Source organism: Polychytrium aggregatum (genome assembly GCF_025602895.1).
Source record: "Polychytrium aggregatum strain JEL109 chromosome Unknown BJ171scaffold_31, whole genome shotgun sequence".
Taxonomy (NCBI): Eukaryota; Fungi; Chytridiomycota; class Chytridiomycetes; order Polychytriales; genus Polychytrium; species Polychytrium aggregatum.
The window spans coordinates 277,417-289,826 of record NW_026516233.1 but is presented as its reverse complement, the minus strand read 5'-3'; the positions used below and the strand labels follow the sequence as shown (position 1 = coordinate 289,826).

Here is a 12,410-nt window from a genome sequence, read left to right as displayed (position 1 = left end):
ATGCATGGAATCCTGGATCACTCTGTGGTCGAGCCCGTTGATGGAACATTCGATGATCGAAATGGGGTGCACTGTTTCATAGAGTGAGCCGGTGTAATTGGAAGTCACGGGGTTTCGTGGTGTAGTTGGTTATCACGTGAGTCTAACACACTCAAGGTCTCCGGTTCGATCCCGGACGAAACCATTCTCTCGCTCCGCTAGCTCAGTTGGTTAGAGCGTGGTGCTAATAACGCCAAGGTCACAGGTTCGATCCCTGTGCGGAGCATTTTGCTTCCCTTCTCTGTTTTCACTCCATTCCATCCATGTTCCCATCCATTTTGATTGCCACACTCACTCCACTGCTGTATTCACATTCCTACTCTTGTTCTCTCTGCCTAATCCTTCGTTCCTCCGACTCTCATCGATCATCATCCACTCGCTCACGCTCGTGTCTCCCATCTGCCACAGCCTTGATCCATCTCGCTGCACTTCATCCAGGCTCTCCACACCGACACCACTGCACAGACACTATCCACAGCCACGGCGAATGGCATTCCATGATGTTCCGAGATTGTCAGGCATCAATCGATTGAACAACCCTGTCCTGGTCCCCGTTGCCACTCGCATCGTCTGATTGTTGTCACATTCCCAGCCATATCCTATCTACTCGTGTTGTATTCCATTCACTCCTTCACGTCAGTCTGATCCCTGTCGTTTGTCTCGACGGTCTTTGTCTCATCAGCCGTGGCTCGCTGGTCCACCAATTCATGGTGGTGTCTTCCCACCAGATTGTCTGTGAATACATCTTCTCACTCCAATATCATCCTCGCTGTCGCCAATGGCCATTGCCATCATCAGCTGAAACCAAACCTGAGTGGACATTCTCTCCCCCAAGCGAGTCAGTACTCCAATGCATCCAGATCAGACATGCATCCGTCGAGCCATGCCGTCTGCTTGACTCACGCATATCCGCACTACGTGGCGTCCTTCAAACTTTGTAGGATCGTGAGTAGATTAAGAGACCTGGCGATTCATTCAATGCTGAGGACAGAACCATCACATCGCGGCTAGAGTCACTGGCTGGGCTCCATTCTTATGAAACAATAGCTGTGGTTGTTGGATAGTCTCCGTCTTGGGAACATCAGATAATCCAAAGCAGAGTCGTCCTCTGGCACATCACGATCGAGGCTCAACTGATGATCACCAAAGTCTCTCGCCATGAGCCACGCTCGCTGATTCCTCCATTGTTGCATCTCTGCACTTCCAAGCCAGCGCATTCCATCGCCTATCTCGGCATTGTCCATCCACACTGCCCATTCACACTGCCCATCCACATTGCTCACCGAGTCGACAATTCGCCCATCGTGCAATCCGGACCAGCGATCTTGCGAGGGCGATGCCAGCAAGTGACTCGTCGATACTCACGGTGCCGATGCAATGGCTCCGATACCTCGGATGCGACGGCAGATGAGACAGACCAACCATCAACCCACTGCCCTCTGCCTCATGACTGCCCTCTGCACAAGTCACGGCTGTCACTGCGGCCCACGCAATATGCAGCTGGGCACCAGCCCCATTTCCTTCTAAGCGAGTCGGCAAAGGAGGTCTTGCCCGAGCACCACATCTCGCTAAACGACAGCATCCATCGGCAGGCCGCAGGCAAGCCGCCAGACGGGCAGATTGATCACCTGAGGTCGATGGCATCCGAGGATGGGCTGGTTCCACGATGGGAACCAGTGCGGGGCGCCGACGGGGCTCGACACCGGCATCAACATGCCCAGCCGCTGCGATGCATGATCTCGGGACACAGACTCCCATGGGGCCAGATGCCGAATCGACAGGATCCCGGATGCCGCTTGTCCTGGCGACTTTCCGCCATGTCAGCCGAATGCGCCTTGCTTTTTCGGTGGCTCGCCTGCCGCTTTCCTCTGGATCGGCTCGAGGTCATGCGCCAGTGTCTTTCTCGCTCGGTGGCCCCGTCGTCATGCGGCCCGTTTCCATGGTCCTTGGTCTTTCCCATCAACTGCATGCCAGCCCCACGGTTGCTTCGACACAGTCAGCCCACAGCTCCGCCGGAAAGTGCCAATGCTGCTGACCAGCCATCCGCAGCAGATGGAGACTGGGGCCGAGGCGGTCCGTCCCCGAGCCCTTTCTCAGTTGGCCACGAAGTGCATGTTCATGCAGACGACCCAGGCGAATCTCACACGGCCGATGCTGCTGTATCGGGCAGCGCATACCAGTGCTGATGCATTTCAATTGCCTCTGCAGCTGTCTCCCAATTGCTTCAGCAGCCGGCCATCCTGCCGGCGAGGCTCGACCAGCAAGGAAAACGAAAGGCAGATCACCAGACCCAGCCACCCAGCGGAATGGACATTGTGGCGGCTCCATCTGGGTCCCGGAGGCACCGTCTTCTTTGCATCCCATCCAAGTGCAGGATCATGGGCATTGTCACGGCGGTCGTCGGCTCGCTGTTTCCTTCCGATTCTCACGAGCCACCTGCTGCTGCATGACCTGCCCGATGATTCCACAACCACCATGCTCGAGAATCACACTCCAGCCGCATCCTGCCATCGACCGGGCCTTCTCGATCCGCGCCCCCATGCCTCATGGTCTTTCCCAGGCCCTCTGGCGATGCGCCGATGTGCGCTGGGGGATAAAAGGACACCGCTCCCGCCTGTCCTGGACCATCACCACCACCGGCACACCAGCCTCCATCGCAAGACCAGCCTCTCGCCTCTCTATCTTTGGCCTCACTCCCAGTCTCCACCATGCTCGTCAACCTCGGCTTTGCTCTCACCACCCTCCTCGCCCTCTCCGGAGCCATCGAGGCTGCCACTGTCCCTCGGGGCGGCAAGTGGGACAAGTACCGCAAGTCGCTCGACAAGGTCATCGGCTCTGCCGAGAACACGGCCAGCATGTCCAAGGATGCCAAGGCTCTGGTCCAGGCCCATGCCACCCAGCGCAAGGACCCCGCCTTCAAGAAGCTCGTCAAGAAGGTCAAGACCCACACAAAGTCCAACAAGAAGAACATGGCCAGCTTCACCATGACCGATGACAACATCGAGTCGCTTGCCACCACGGTCTTTGTAAGTGGTCTGTCCGATGCAATGCCGCAAGTGGCTGCTGTTGCTGCTGCGATGCCTGGCGAGTGTTCAGCTGATGCCTGGTGGATGGTCGATCGATGCTTGGCACACTCCACATCGATACCGGCCCGCTCTGCATCGCTCTGCCGTTGCACTGACCGGCGTCTGTGGTCTTCCCCACCCAGGGCAGCAACGCCTCTGATATCCACACCGCTGCCGTCCGAGCCGCCATGCTCCCCGACTCGTGGGATTCCCGCAACAAGAACTGGGTCTCGTCCATCAAGGACCAGGGCCAGTGCGGCAGCTGCGTTGCCTTCTCCTCGGCTGCCACCGTCGAGAGCACCTTCCTCAGCCAGACCGGCAACAGCATCGAGGTCTCGACCGCCGATCTCTTCTTCTGTCTTGGCTCGGGTGACGGCGCCTCCTGCAGCACTGGCTGGCAGACCGGCCAGGCGGCCAACGACATTGCCCAGAACGGCGTCGTTTCGGCCGACTGCTTCCCTTACACCGCCGGCGACGGTCAGGATCAGCAGTGCGACGACAGCAGCTGCCAGCGCACCAGCGGGCTCTCGGTGGCCTCGTTCGGCAGCGTCGACGAGATCAAACAGCACATCATGACCTACGGCGCCGTGGTGACTGCCTTCACTGTCTGTAAGTACCTGCACATGCAACAGTGCATCTGGGTGGACATGGCACCGACTCACCACACTCTCCCTTGCTCCCAACAGACCAAGACTTTATGAACTGCTGCTCCAACAACCAGATCTACACACAGCAGTCCGACCAGCAGGAGGGCGGCCACGCTGTCTCGATCGTCGGCTGGGACGAGGGCAACCAGGCCTGGCTCTGCAAGAACTCCTGGACCACCACCTGGGGCACTGACGGCTTCTTCTGGATCGCATACGGCCAGTGCGGCATTGGCTCGACCGACCAGACCTATGGCTTCACCACCTCTGGCGGCAACTGAGAAACCTCATCCATCTGGCCGTCAGTCCAGTGGCTGCCCGAGGACTGCGCCCTTTGACGGACAATGATGCTTCGACGCCATGACCACCAAGTTCTCGCCACCCCGACTCCCACTTCGAACCAACCTTCTATGCCGTTGTCGCTAATGTGTACTTGCTACTGAATGCTGCTGTGCTCGTGTGTTGGGATGCATTGACTGCATCTGCAAATATACGACTTGTATGTTCCCCTTGACCCTTGAATCTGGAGATGGAGGCTGGCTCGCTCGCCTTGCTGTCCGAAACTTGAACCACTGAACTCGGCAGATCCCGGAGGTCGGGCCAGAGTGGTCAGGGTGAATGGACACTGGGACACATAGTCTCGTTTCGATAAGCACGGCGCAGTCGGATTATATCACACACCCGGCGATCACTGAAGGCGCCCAAGCGACACCAGAGCCACTGGATTGCCCATGACTCGGGGACACACTGCCTCGCTCTGTTCCGAACAAAGTGCAACTCAAAGCCTTGCATAGCACAGCCTCCGGACGCAGCAGCTTGTCGACCTCGTCAACCTTGGCCTGGAGTGGAGGTGATCAGGGCTGCCAGCAAGAGTTGGAGGGGAGCATTGGGCGAGTATCTCTTCGCTCCCACCACCACAGCACAGCCCCCACCGACGCCCTTGCTCTTGCTCCACAACTCACCCAGCCCAAAATCGTACGCGGTCCAGCCCAGCGATAAAGCACAGAGTCAAATCACATCACACAGTAATACCACACCACACCTGTGCCCAGCAGCACGTTGCACAGACATACAGAGCCGCACCGCTGTATCTCTGTTGCCGCTTTGCCGTCCGTTGCCCTTAAATCTCTCGTCTTCGTTCTCTCGTCTTCATCCGCTCGTTCGTCCAGCCGCTTCTTGCTCCCCTCTCTTACCACGTCTCCGAACTTGCATCCCCCCGGCCCCGCCATGACCTCTCCCGCTGTGACTTCCTCTGCCAATACCACACCCCAGTCCGGTTCATCCCAGGGCCAGAGCCGCTTCGGAGCTGCGACCCCGAGATCCGGCTTCGCCCTTGCTGCGACCTCGTCCACCGACCCACCCAGCGTGGTCGGCAACTGCATCTCGGCTCGGTATGATTTCAAGGATCCTTCCCGCATCGCCGCCCCGGCACCGACCAACCCCGAGCGCCGAGGAGCCCCTCCGCTGATCGACTATACCGTCTACGACTGGACCATCGATCACGCCAAGGACCTGGTCACAGTGAGTGTCGCTGCTGTCGTTGCTGTCGTTGCTGTCGTTGGTGTCGCTGTTGTTGTTGCTGCCGCCGCTGCTGCATGGCCACTTGGTGCCTGTTCTCGCCGATGATGTCGCTGGTGGCATCTTCAAAGTCGCTGCCGATGTGACATCTCCATGCGCATCCTCTCATTTGCATGCATCGTCGCTGACTTCCATCCCACCTCTGATGCTCATCCGTAACCAGTTTGGTGCAACGGGTGGGCTCATGCTCTCGGCCAAGCCGCCGGACACTCTCAACCCGTATGGATGTAAGTCGCCGCTCTAGCTCCGCGGATATCCTCCTCGAGACGCTGGCAGATCCGGAATCATCACGATTGACTCGCCGACCGAACCATGTCCTCCATCTCCGATCGTCCTCTCTGGTGCCCCTCCTCTTGATGCATGGTTGCAACTCCACCTGCCAACCTAACGCCATCAGGGTCGCTGCCCTTATCCCTGCGTGCAGTCGCCGCTGACACCCCGTCTGACATCCCGTCTGTCTCTGCAATCTCACAGCCAGTACCCGTGTTTCATCGACTCGCTATATCCTGTACGGCAAGATCACCGCCCGCCTCAAGGCCGTGCGTCAGATCGGCTTTGTCACGTCCTTCATCACAATGTCCGATATTGGAGACGAAATCGACTGGGAAATGGTCAAGGGCCAGTCTCAGAGCAACGTCTTTTACCACCAGTACCAAGATCAGTCTCCTTGGAACCTGACCAAGCTCGACCCCGAAAAGGGCACTCACTACGGGGCCTTTGTGCCCTCGGGCGCCTTCGACGACTGGCACATCTATGAAATGGACTGGACCCACAACCAGATCACGTACGTTGATGTAGTTACACTGAAGAAACCTCGTGTATCGGTATCGCACATGCATCCAACACCAGCCTCGTCTGCTTGGCCACAGGTACTCTATCGACGGCGTCGTCCAAAAGATTTTCACAAAGGCCGGCGACGGCAAACAGTCCAAGCAAGTCCAGAGTGGCCTCATTCAATACTGGTATCCTACAACACCATCCCTCATCCAGTTCTCCCTTTGGGACGCCGGCGATTCCGATCGCACACGGGAGTGGGCCGGCGGCGCAACCGACTGGAGCGGTGCTGACCCGAATTACGGTCGGTACGCCATCTTCGAATATGTCCAAGTCCAGGTACGTCGTCACGCTACGTTTGAGCAATACTTCCTTGGCAGAGCGGCCGTCTCGGTCTGCCTTGGAGGCGGGCATAGATAGGTTCCGAGGTGCTTGCCATACCCAGCGTCGCTAATCCCTCCCCTGTCTACGGTCCTGATCGGATCGGCCTGTATCCACGACAACATCGCTCGACATGGCTGCCCTGTTATTTCACAGTGTTACGACGACAAGGACCAACCTGTTCCAAAGTGGCCAGCCGATACTCCCGACCAGCGGGCCGGACGAGGCATCGTTGGCGTGCCTATGAATGCCGACGGCACTGTCCCTGGCGAAACCAATCCCTTCCTGGTCCCCAACACCAACACCTCCAACCTCAGCCCCGGCAGCGGCCCTTCGCCTGTACCGTCGTCCTTTGTCGATCCACGAACCGCCAACCGACATACCAGCGGGGCGGGCCAGCTGCAACTTACTCCCTTCAACTGGATGCTGATGCTGGTTGCATTCTGGGCGGCGCTATTTGCTCGCCAAGGGTAAAGGTACCGAGATGGTGAAATAGAGGGCAACTGAGCTAATTGCCCAAGGCCTTGACGATGCCGAGGCCGATCGGCGCTTTTCACGCCGTTGTTGCTACTTTGGCTATCTCCTTGATAATACAGCGAGTCGAAAACGAAATGGGGCACCCTGTTCTGAGTATCTAAGGAGACCGAGATTGTGACTGCCTTTGTGATTGTCTTTGGAGATGCCTTTGGGAATGGCCCCTGGAAACAGGGAAAGGGATGTGCTTCTCCAACACATGAATCCCGGATTCGCCAAGCATTTAGGGCAATCCCACCATCACCAGAGGTGGCCATGTCCCAGAACACACGGCGAGCGACTCGTTCGACCTAGCCATCTCGGCGACAAGAAACCATATTTGCACAGAGCTGTCCAGAGCAGAGGGTCGAACGCATGCACCATAGTCCCAACTGTGACATCGATTCCAGTCAATCGGCGCGACCGGAAATCGACCATGTGTGTTCCCAAAGCAACGAACAACTAGATGATCAGCGGAGACAGGAGTGCAATTCCATATCCCGTTTTGCTTCGAGCAAGCTGTAAACGCACTCACACGGGAACGGGAACGGGAACGGGAACGGGAACGGGAACGGGAACGGGAACGGGAACGGGAACGGGACATCCCGTTTTGAGCAGGGCTATCGCTTGTTTCTGGGTTCTGAATACCCACCCATCCATTGCTACGATGCAGTGCTGCAGTTCCAGCTGCCGTGTAGTGCGGAATCGCAGTGTCAATGTGGCGCCACATGATCACTGCGTGCAGGGCGATTGTGGACAGAGGGCGGCCCGATCTCTCCACTCGGAGGTTGCCAAAGTGATCACTTCGAACACGGACCCAGGCTATCGCCGACTGCATGGGTAGGCGTCCCAGTTCGCTTTGTGGTGGGAGCATCGATCGAACATCCGTCGACACACGTGTCTGGGTGTTCCATTTCGATTTGGAAAGGCTGCTCTTCACTCTCCGTCGACTCCGGAGAGTATCCTGCCCACTACCACCCCCGATGTCTGCTGCACTGCTTGACTCGACGTTGCCCCTTGTCTTTGACCCTGGGGTGCTGCTTCCACTCGATATATGGTTCAACGAACAACCGAATCCGCGGTGCCCAGGCTCCCCGAGACAATCGCCACCAGCCCGAACCAAGCCTCTCTGACCACCAATCCAGATCATAGCCCCACTCACATCGCCGTCAAAACAGCCTTTGGATGGAAAAAATCCACGGGCCCAGGTCGCTCGGGTAGGGTACCGAAAGTCAAGCGTTCAGCACCAATGGCCGACCCCACCAAAGACCAAGTCGGCGATGCCGACGGAACTGGACTGTTTCCTCAGGTCAATCCCGCATCGGGGTTTGTATCTACTCCGCGTTCGGCAACTCGTGCAGCCGTTCCGAGAGAAATGTCGTTCGGGGGCTGCCAGATTGCATCCCGTGAGTCGAGCTCGGCACTCCGAGCAGGGTGTTTCTCACTCTCTGCCGCCTTTTCCTTTGGACGACTTTGCCATATAGGATTGATCTGCCATCCGCACGAGCATCCGCATATAGGCAAGTCCGTTATCTGCTTCATAGCGTTGGCATCGCCGATACCGTCGCCATTTGGACACTCCGCTTCTCTCTCTGGTCGCTCACTCTGCATCCCACCTGTGCACAGAGACGGCTCCCAGAACCGAGACTTCACTGATGCGAAAAGTAAGTCACAGGCTGACATAAGTCTCCAAACATCCAAGCGCAGCTGCTGAGGAAAGGCTTCCTGTGTGCTTTACCGATACAACAGAAATCATGCTCGACAAGTACGCCAACAAAATGCGGATGACCAAAAGCTTTGTCAAGATCCTGAGCTCGACACAGCTAGATGAGTTCTTCAACACTGCTCTCGAGTACTGCAAGTGAGCTTATTTCCGGCTGATCCTGTTCATCGTAGAGGCACAACGTCCAAATAAGCCCTTTCGCTATCCACACCACCGCCTCGTGGCTTGGTTCATGTGAAGGCTCGTTGATCCATCCAGCGGAAGTATGTCCCCGCCTTTGTCACAACAGGGCTGGTTTGCTCACACCACTCGTCGACACGCCTTTGTTTGCTGCAGCTGGTTTTTACGAGTCAACTACCTCGAAAAGCAAAAGGCCACCAATCGCCTCGGAGTCGACTTTCCATCGAACGTCCCGAGACAACTTGGAGACAACACCCAGTAAGCCGCAAACGCACCTTCGGAAGCCGCTCGCCAGCTAGGATCACACACGATTTCGCTCCTGATACTTATCGTGCATGCGCTGTCGCAACAAGAAATCTTCTCTTTGGAAGCAATGTGTGGACGTTGGACGAAGCCGTCGCACACAAGGAGTCTTCCCTTCGGGCCTTCGCAACGGCATACTGCTTCCTATTGCTTGTTGTCTCGGCCAACAGCAAGGAGCCGGCCAAAGAGCGGATGTACTTTGAGGTCTGCTCGCCCCGCCAGTTTAATCGGCCAATTGCACGTGTGCCCCCAGCCCATGTATCTCGATGACCCCGCTGATCAAAATTTGTGTACAGGCGATTTATGACTTTACCAAATCGTTAGTGATCAAGGCCTACCCTCTGACTGCATTGTCATCCAGAGTCGACCGTGAGCTGAATCGGCTCTTTCGCTCAGATCTGTTTATGCCCATCGAAGACGAGTGGGATCTGGCCTCGCTCGGTGCGTTTGGGTTGCCGGCACCCCAACGAGCGCCGTCGTTTTCGAGATCTCTGAATGATCTACAATCTGGCGATGCCTTCACCTCGCGGCGAAAGACGCCTCTTGGAAAGGGCCCCTCTCTGGGCGTCGGAGAAGGAGGCGATTCCCGCGGGTTTGCCATGGATATGCCCGCGCCGGAGGAGCATTGGGACGAGCCGGAGACGGATAGCAAACTGATTCGGAACCAACCGCCTCGCAGGAAGTAGGTGATCGGAGTCGTGGTGTAATATCTTGTCCTGGCACCGTTGCGCTAGTGTTGGATCCGAGCGTCGACTTTGGTGTCGATGCGTATGCTCGACGCCGCTGAGACCGCGCTGTCCAGCAGAGTCAACTTGAAGCTGTCACCGTCTGGGCATCAGAACACGCCGCTTTCGCTCTATCAACATCGGAAGCCGCTACTGCGCCCCATGAGAATGCACATTCGTCAACACCTTTGGGCACAAGGGGGGGGGGAGGGTCTCGGACCGATATTATTGTTGATGTTTCGTCGGAAATCGGATCACTTATGTACTATTGGCATTGTCTCCTTTCACATAGGAAAATCTCACTCAATGCCGTCAGAATGGCTCGGTCTCCTCTAGCTGACTCGGTCCTGCCTCCCCCACAGCGGTTCTTGTTCGTGCGGGGGACATCATGAGCCCAGCCCCTGGGGCACTTGCCCGCGCGCGCCAAATTGCTGTTGATCATCCTGTATTTGGATCCGCTGCGATCGGAATGGCCGCCATCTGGCTTTGGCGCACTGTTGGCTTCCGCCGCCAAAAAAACAATATATATGTATACCGCGCAGTGGGCTTCCCGCCTTTTCTCGATTGGCTCGCCGAGTATAGAAGCGCTGGCTTGGGCCCAAGGCGTGCCACCGATGGCGACTTGGTACTGGTGCCCCCCCCCCTACAATTCACCCTACTTCGGCCTGACATCGTCACGCAATGATGGTCGCTCACTCTGCTGCTCTGGCCGTGTTATTGTACATCAGCGCGGTCATCGTGCAGCTGGCGGTTGCCCTTCGTGAGTATCGCCACACCCGGCACTGTGATCATTCCGCGAATACCCGTTGACTCTGTCTTGAGGGCGGTATGTTGGTTTCTTGAGTTTGGTGGCCCGTGCCGCTATCGTATCTCCAAAGCCATATCGTGCTAACTACCCCTCTTTGCTGTGCTGCCACTGGTGCCGATCCAAACCTACAGCGCGGCAATACCCCGAGACATCTTCCGCCTCCTGCAAGAGCGATAGCGACTGCACATTCATGTGTGTCAGTTCGATGCAGATCTGCACTTCGGGACAGTCCGAGCAACCATGTGCTCACAACTATCACTGTAGAGTCGATCTGACCTGTTTATCCAACTCTACCTGTGGTCAGCAACAAGGACAGCAGGGTAATCCGGTCCCCTGTCGCTCCCTGAATGACTGCAAATCGCAGCAGCCCAACGCCCTTGATTGTATTCGCGGAGTATGTGTCACGGGAAGACTCAACGAGCCATGCGAGTTTAGCTACGACTGCATCGGTCTCAATTCGGTCTGTGATGTCGGATCATCTGGCCAGAAGCTCTGCATGGTCCGGCGATCAAATAGAACCGCACTGCCCCCTCACACACCATCCGGAACACACAGTGGCCCACGAACGTTGGCCACGCCAATGCACCAAGACGGTCAGCCATGTACAACCAACGGAAACTGCTCGTTTGCATGTGTTCGAGGATTTTGTCGCTCCGGTGGACTGGGGTCAGCCTGTGATACCGATGCGCAGTGCCAGAAGGACAACGTATGCGATACCTATCTCTATCAGTGCATCAACTTGCCGAGAAACTCCATCACGCGGCAAAACTTGGCAAGAACTTCTCTGACAGACACATCGGCCACGGTCACTGATGCTATAACAACACCAGTGTCTGTCCGGGCCTTCACCACGACTGGGACCTCACCAGCAATCGTACAAACAGCCGTTTCCGCCACCACGACATTCCTTGCTACATCAGTCACCGCTACCACTGTCGTGGCCCCTGTAACGAGCACGACTCAACCCACAACAACAACTACCACGGCTCCAAACTTGACAACGGCGACTACAACTGCAGTTGCAACCACGATAGGCACAAAGGCGGCTGTCACGACCACCGGTACTTTTCTCACGACCACCGGTACTTTTCTCACGACCACCGGTACTTTTCTCACGACCACCGGTACTTTTCTCACGACCACCGGTACTTTTCTCACGACCACGGAGCTTGCTTCAACAGTAGGCTCTGCGAGTGTGTTGGCTGTGACCACAACTGGAGCTGCGTCAAGTGTGACGTTGGCTCTGACAACGGAGCCTGCCCTGAGCACAACCAATCTGGCTACCACCACATCCGTGATGGTCACGGCGACAGAAAACTTGCCAGGTATTGTGGGTATGTCGAGCACGAAAGCCTATTCGATCGTCAGTCGGAACTACCCAACAACAACCACCCAAAACTACCCAACAACAACGACTCAAAACTACCCAACGACCACAGCAGCAGCCATCCAGCTCACATCATCGCACGTATTCAGCCTATCTCTGACTGCTTCTGGTCCCTCGGCTTCAGCTAGTGTTTCAGTCGGCGTAACGCTCGGCCCTACCGTCACGACGACGATGTCGGCGGCGCCCATCTGTTTGTCAACAACCACCGCTGCTGCTTCAGCCAGCATTACCTCTCCAGAGGGTTCCACCACCCTGGCTACAGCTGCCGCTCAATCGACTATTTCAACAAC

The 12,410-nt window shown here is 56.8% G+C and overlaps 3 protein-coding genes and 2 non-coding genes across 5 annotated transcripts; all 5 read left to right on the top strand.

Annotated features, from left to right (window-relative positions):
• Positions 1-110: 110 nt before the first annotated feature.
• On the top strand, positions 111-184 carry BJ171DRAFT_t208. Its single transcript has one exon. It is a non-coding gene; the product is annotated as a tRNA-Val (tRNA).
• Positions 185-191: 7 nt separating this feature from the next.
• BJ171DRAFT_t209 lies at positions 192-265 on the top strand. Its single transcript has one exon. It is a non-coding gene; the product is annotated as a tRNA-Ile (tRNA).
• Positions 266-2,412: 2,147 nt separating this feature from the next.
• On the top strand, positions 2,413-4,262 carry BJ171DRAFT_600923 (uncharacterized protein). Its single transcript, XM_053115049.1, has 3 exons — positions 2,413-3,065; positions 3,248-3,713; positions 3,791-4,262. The coding sequence occupies exons 1-3, from the start codon at positions 2,748-2,750 to the stop codon at positions 4,027-4,029; spliced, it is 1,023 nt and encodes a 340-aa protein (XP_052964544.1). The 5' UTR covers positions 2,413-2,747; the 3' UTR covers positions 4,030-4,262.
• A 518-nt stretch (positions 4,263-4,780) lies between these two features.
• BJ171DRAFT_514283 (concanavalin A-like lectin/glucanase domain-containing protein) lies at positions 4,781-7,093 on the top strand. The gene is made up of 5 exons (XM_053111817.1): positions 4,781-5,269; positions 5,490-5,553; positions 5,801-6,110; positions 6,196-6,439; positions 6,638-7,093. Exons 1-5 carry the CDS (start codon positions 4,976-4,978, stop codon positions 6,953-6,955), a joined length of 1,230 nt encoding a protein of 409 aa, XP_052964543.1. The 5' UTR covers positions 4,781-4,975; the 3' UTR covers positions 6,956-7,093.
• Positions 7,094-8,243: 1,150 nt separating this feature from the next.
• On the top strand, positions 8,244-9,886 carry BJ171DRAFT_476669 (uncharacterized protein; the record flags this gene model as incomplete). The annotated part of the gene is made up of 7 exons (XM_053108844.1): positions 8,244-8,320; positions 8,621-8,658; positions 8,744-8,855; positions 9,054-9,155; positions 9,251-9,458; positions 9,497-9,519; positions 9,562-9,886. 7 exons carry the CDS (start codon positions 8,244-8,246, stop codon positions 9,884-9,886), a joined length of 885 nt encoding a protein of 294 aa, XP_052964542.1.
• Between the last annotated feature and the right edge of the window lie 2,524 nt (positions 9,887-12,410).

What these genes read in the sequence shown, in the direction of transcription:
- BJ171DRAFT_600923 (XM_053115049.1), top strand. Translation starts at nt 2,748, where the DNA reads ATGCTCGTCAACCTCGGCTTTGCTCTCACCACCCTCCTCGCCCTCTCC. An exon ending in CGCTTGCCACCACGGTCTTT is followed by an intron (nt 3,066 to 3,247) that starts GTAAGTGGTCTG and finishes TTCCCCACCCAG; the next exon opens with GGCAGCAACGCCTCTGATAT. An exon ending in GGTGACTGCCTTCACTGTCT is followed by an intron (nt 3,714 to 3,790) that starts GTAAGTACCTGC and finishes TGCTCCCAACAG; the next exon opens with ACCAAGACTTTATGAACTGC.
- BJ171DRAFT_514283 (XM_053111817.1), top strand. Translation starts at nt 4,976, where the DNA reads ATGACCTCTCCCGCTGTGACTTCCTCTGCCAATACCACACCCCAGTCC. An exon ending in ACGCCAAGGACCTGGTCACA is followed by an intron (nt 5,270 to 5,489) that starts GTGAGTGTCGCT and finishes ATCCGTAACCAG; the next exon opens with TTTGGTGCAACGGGTGGGCT. An exon ending in TGGACCCACAACCAGATCAC is followed by an intron (nt 6,111 to 6,195) that starts GTACGTTGATGT and finishes GCTTGGCCACAG; the next exon opens with GTACTCTATCGACGGCGTCG.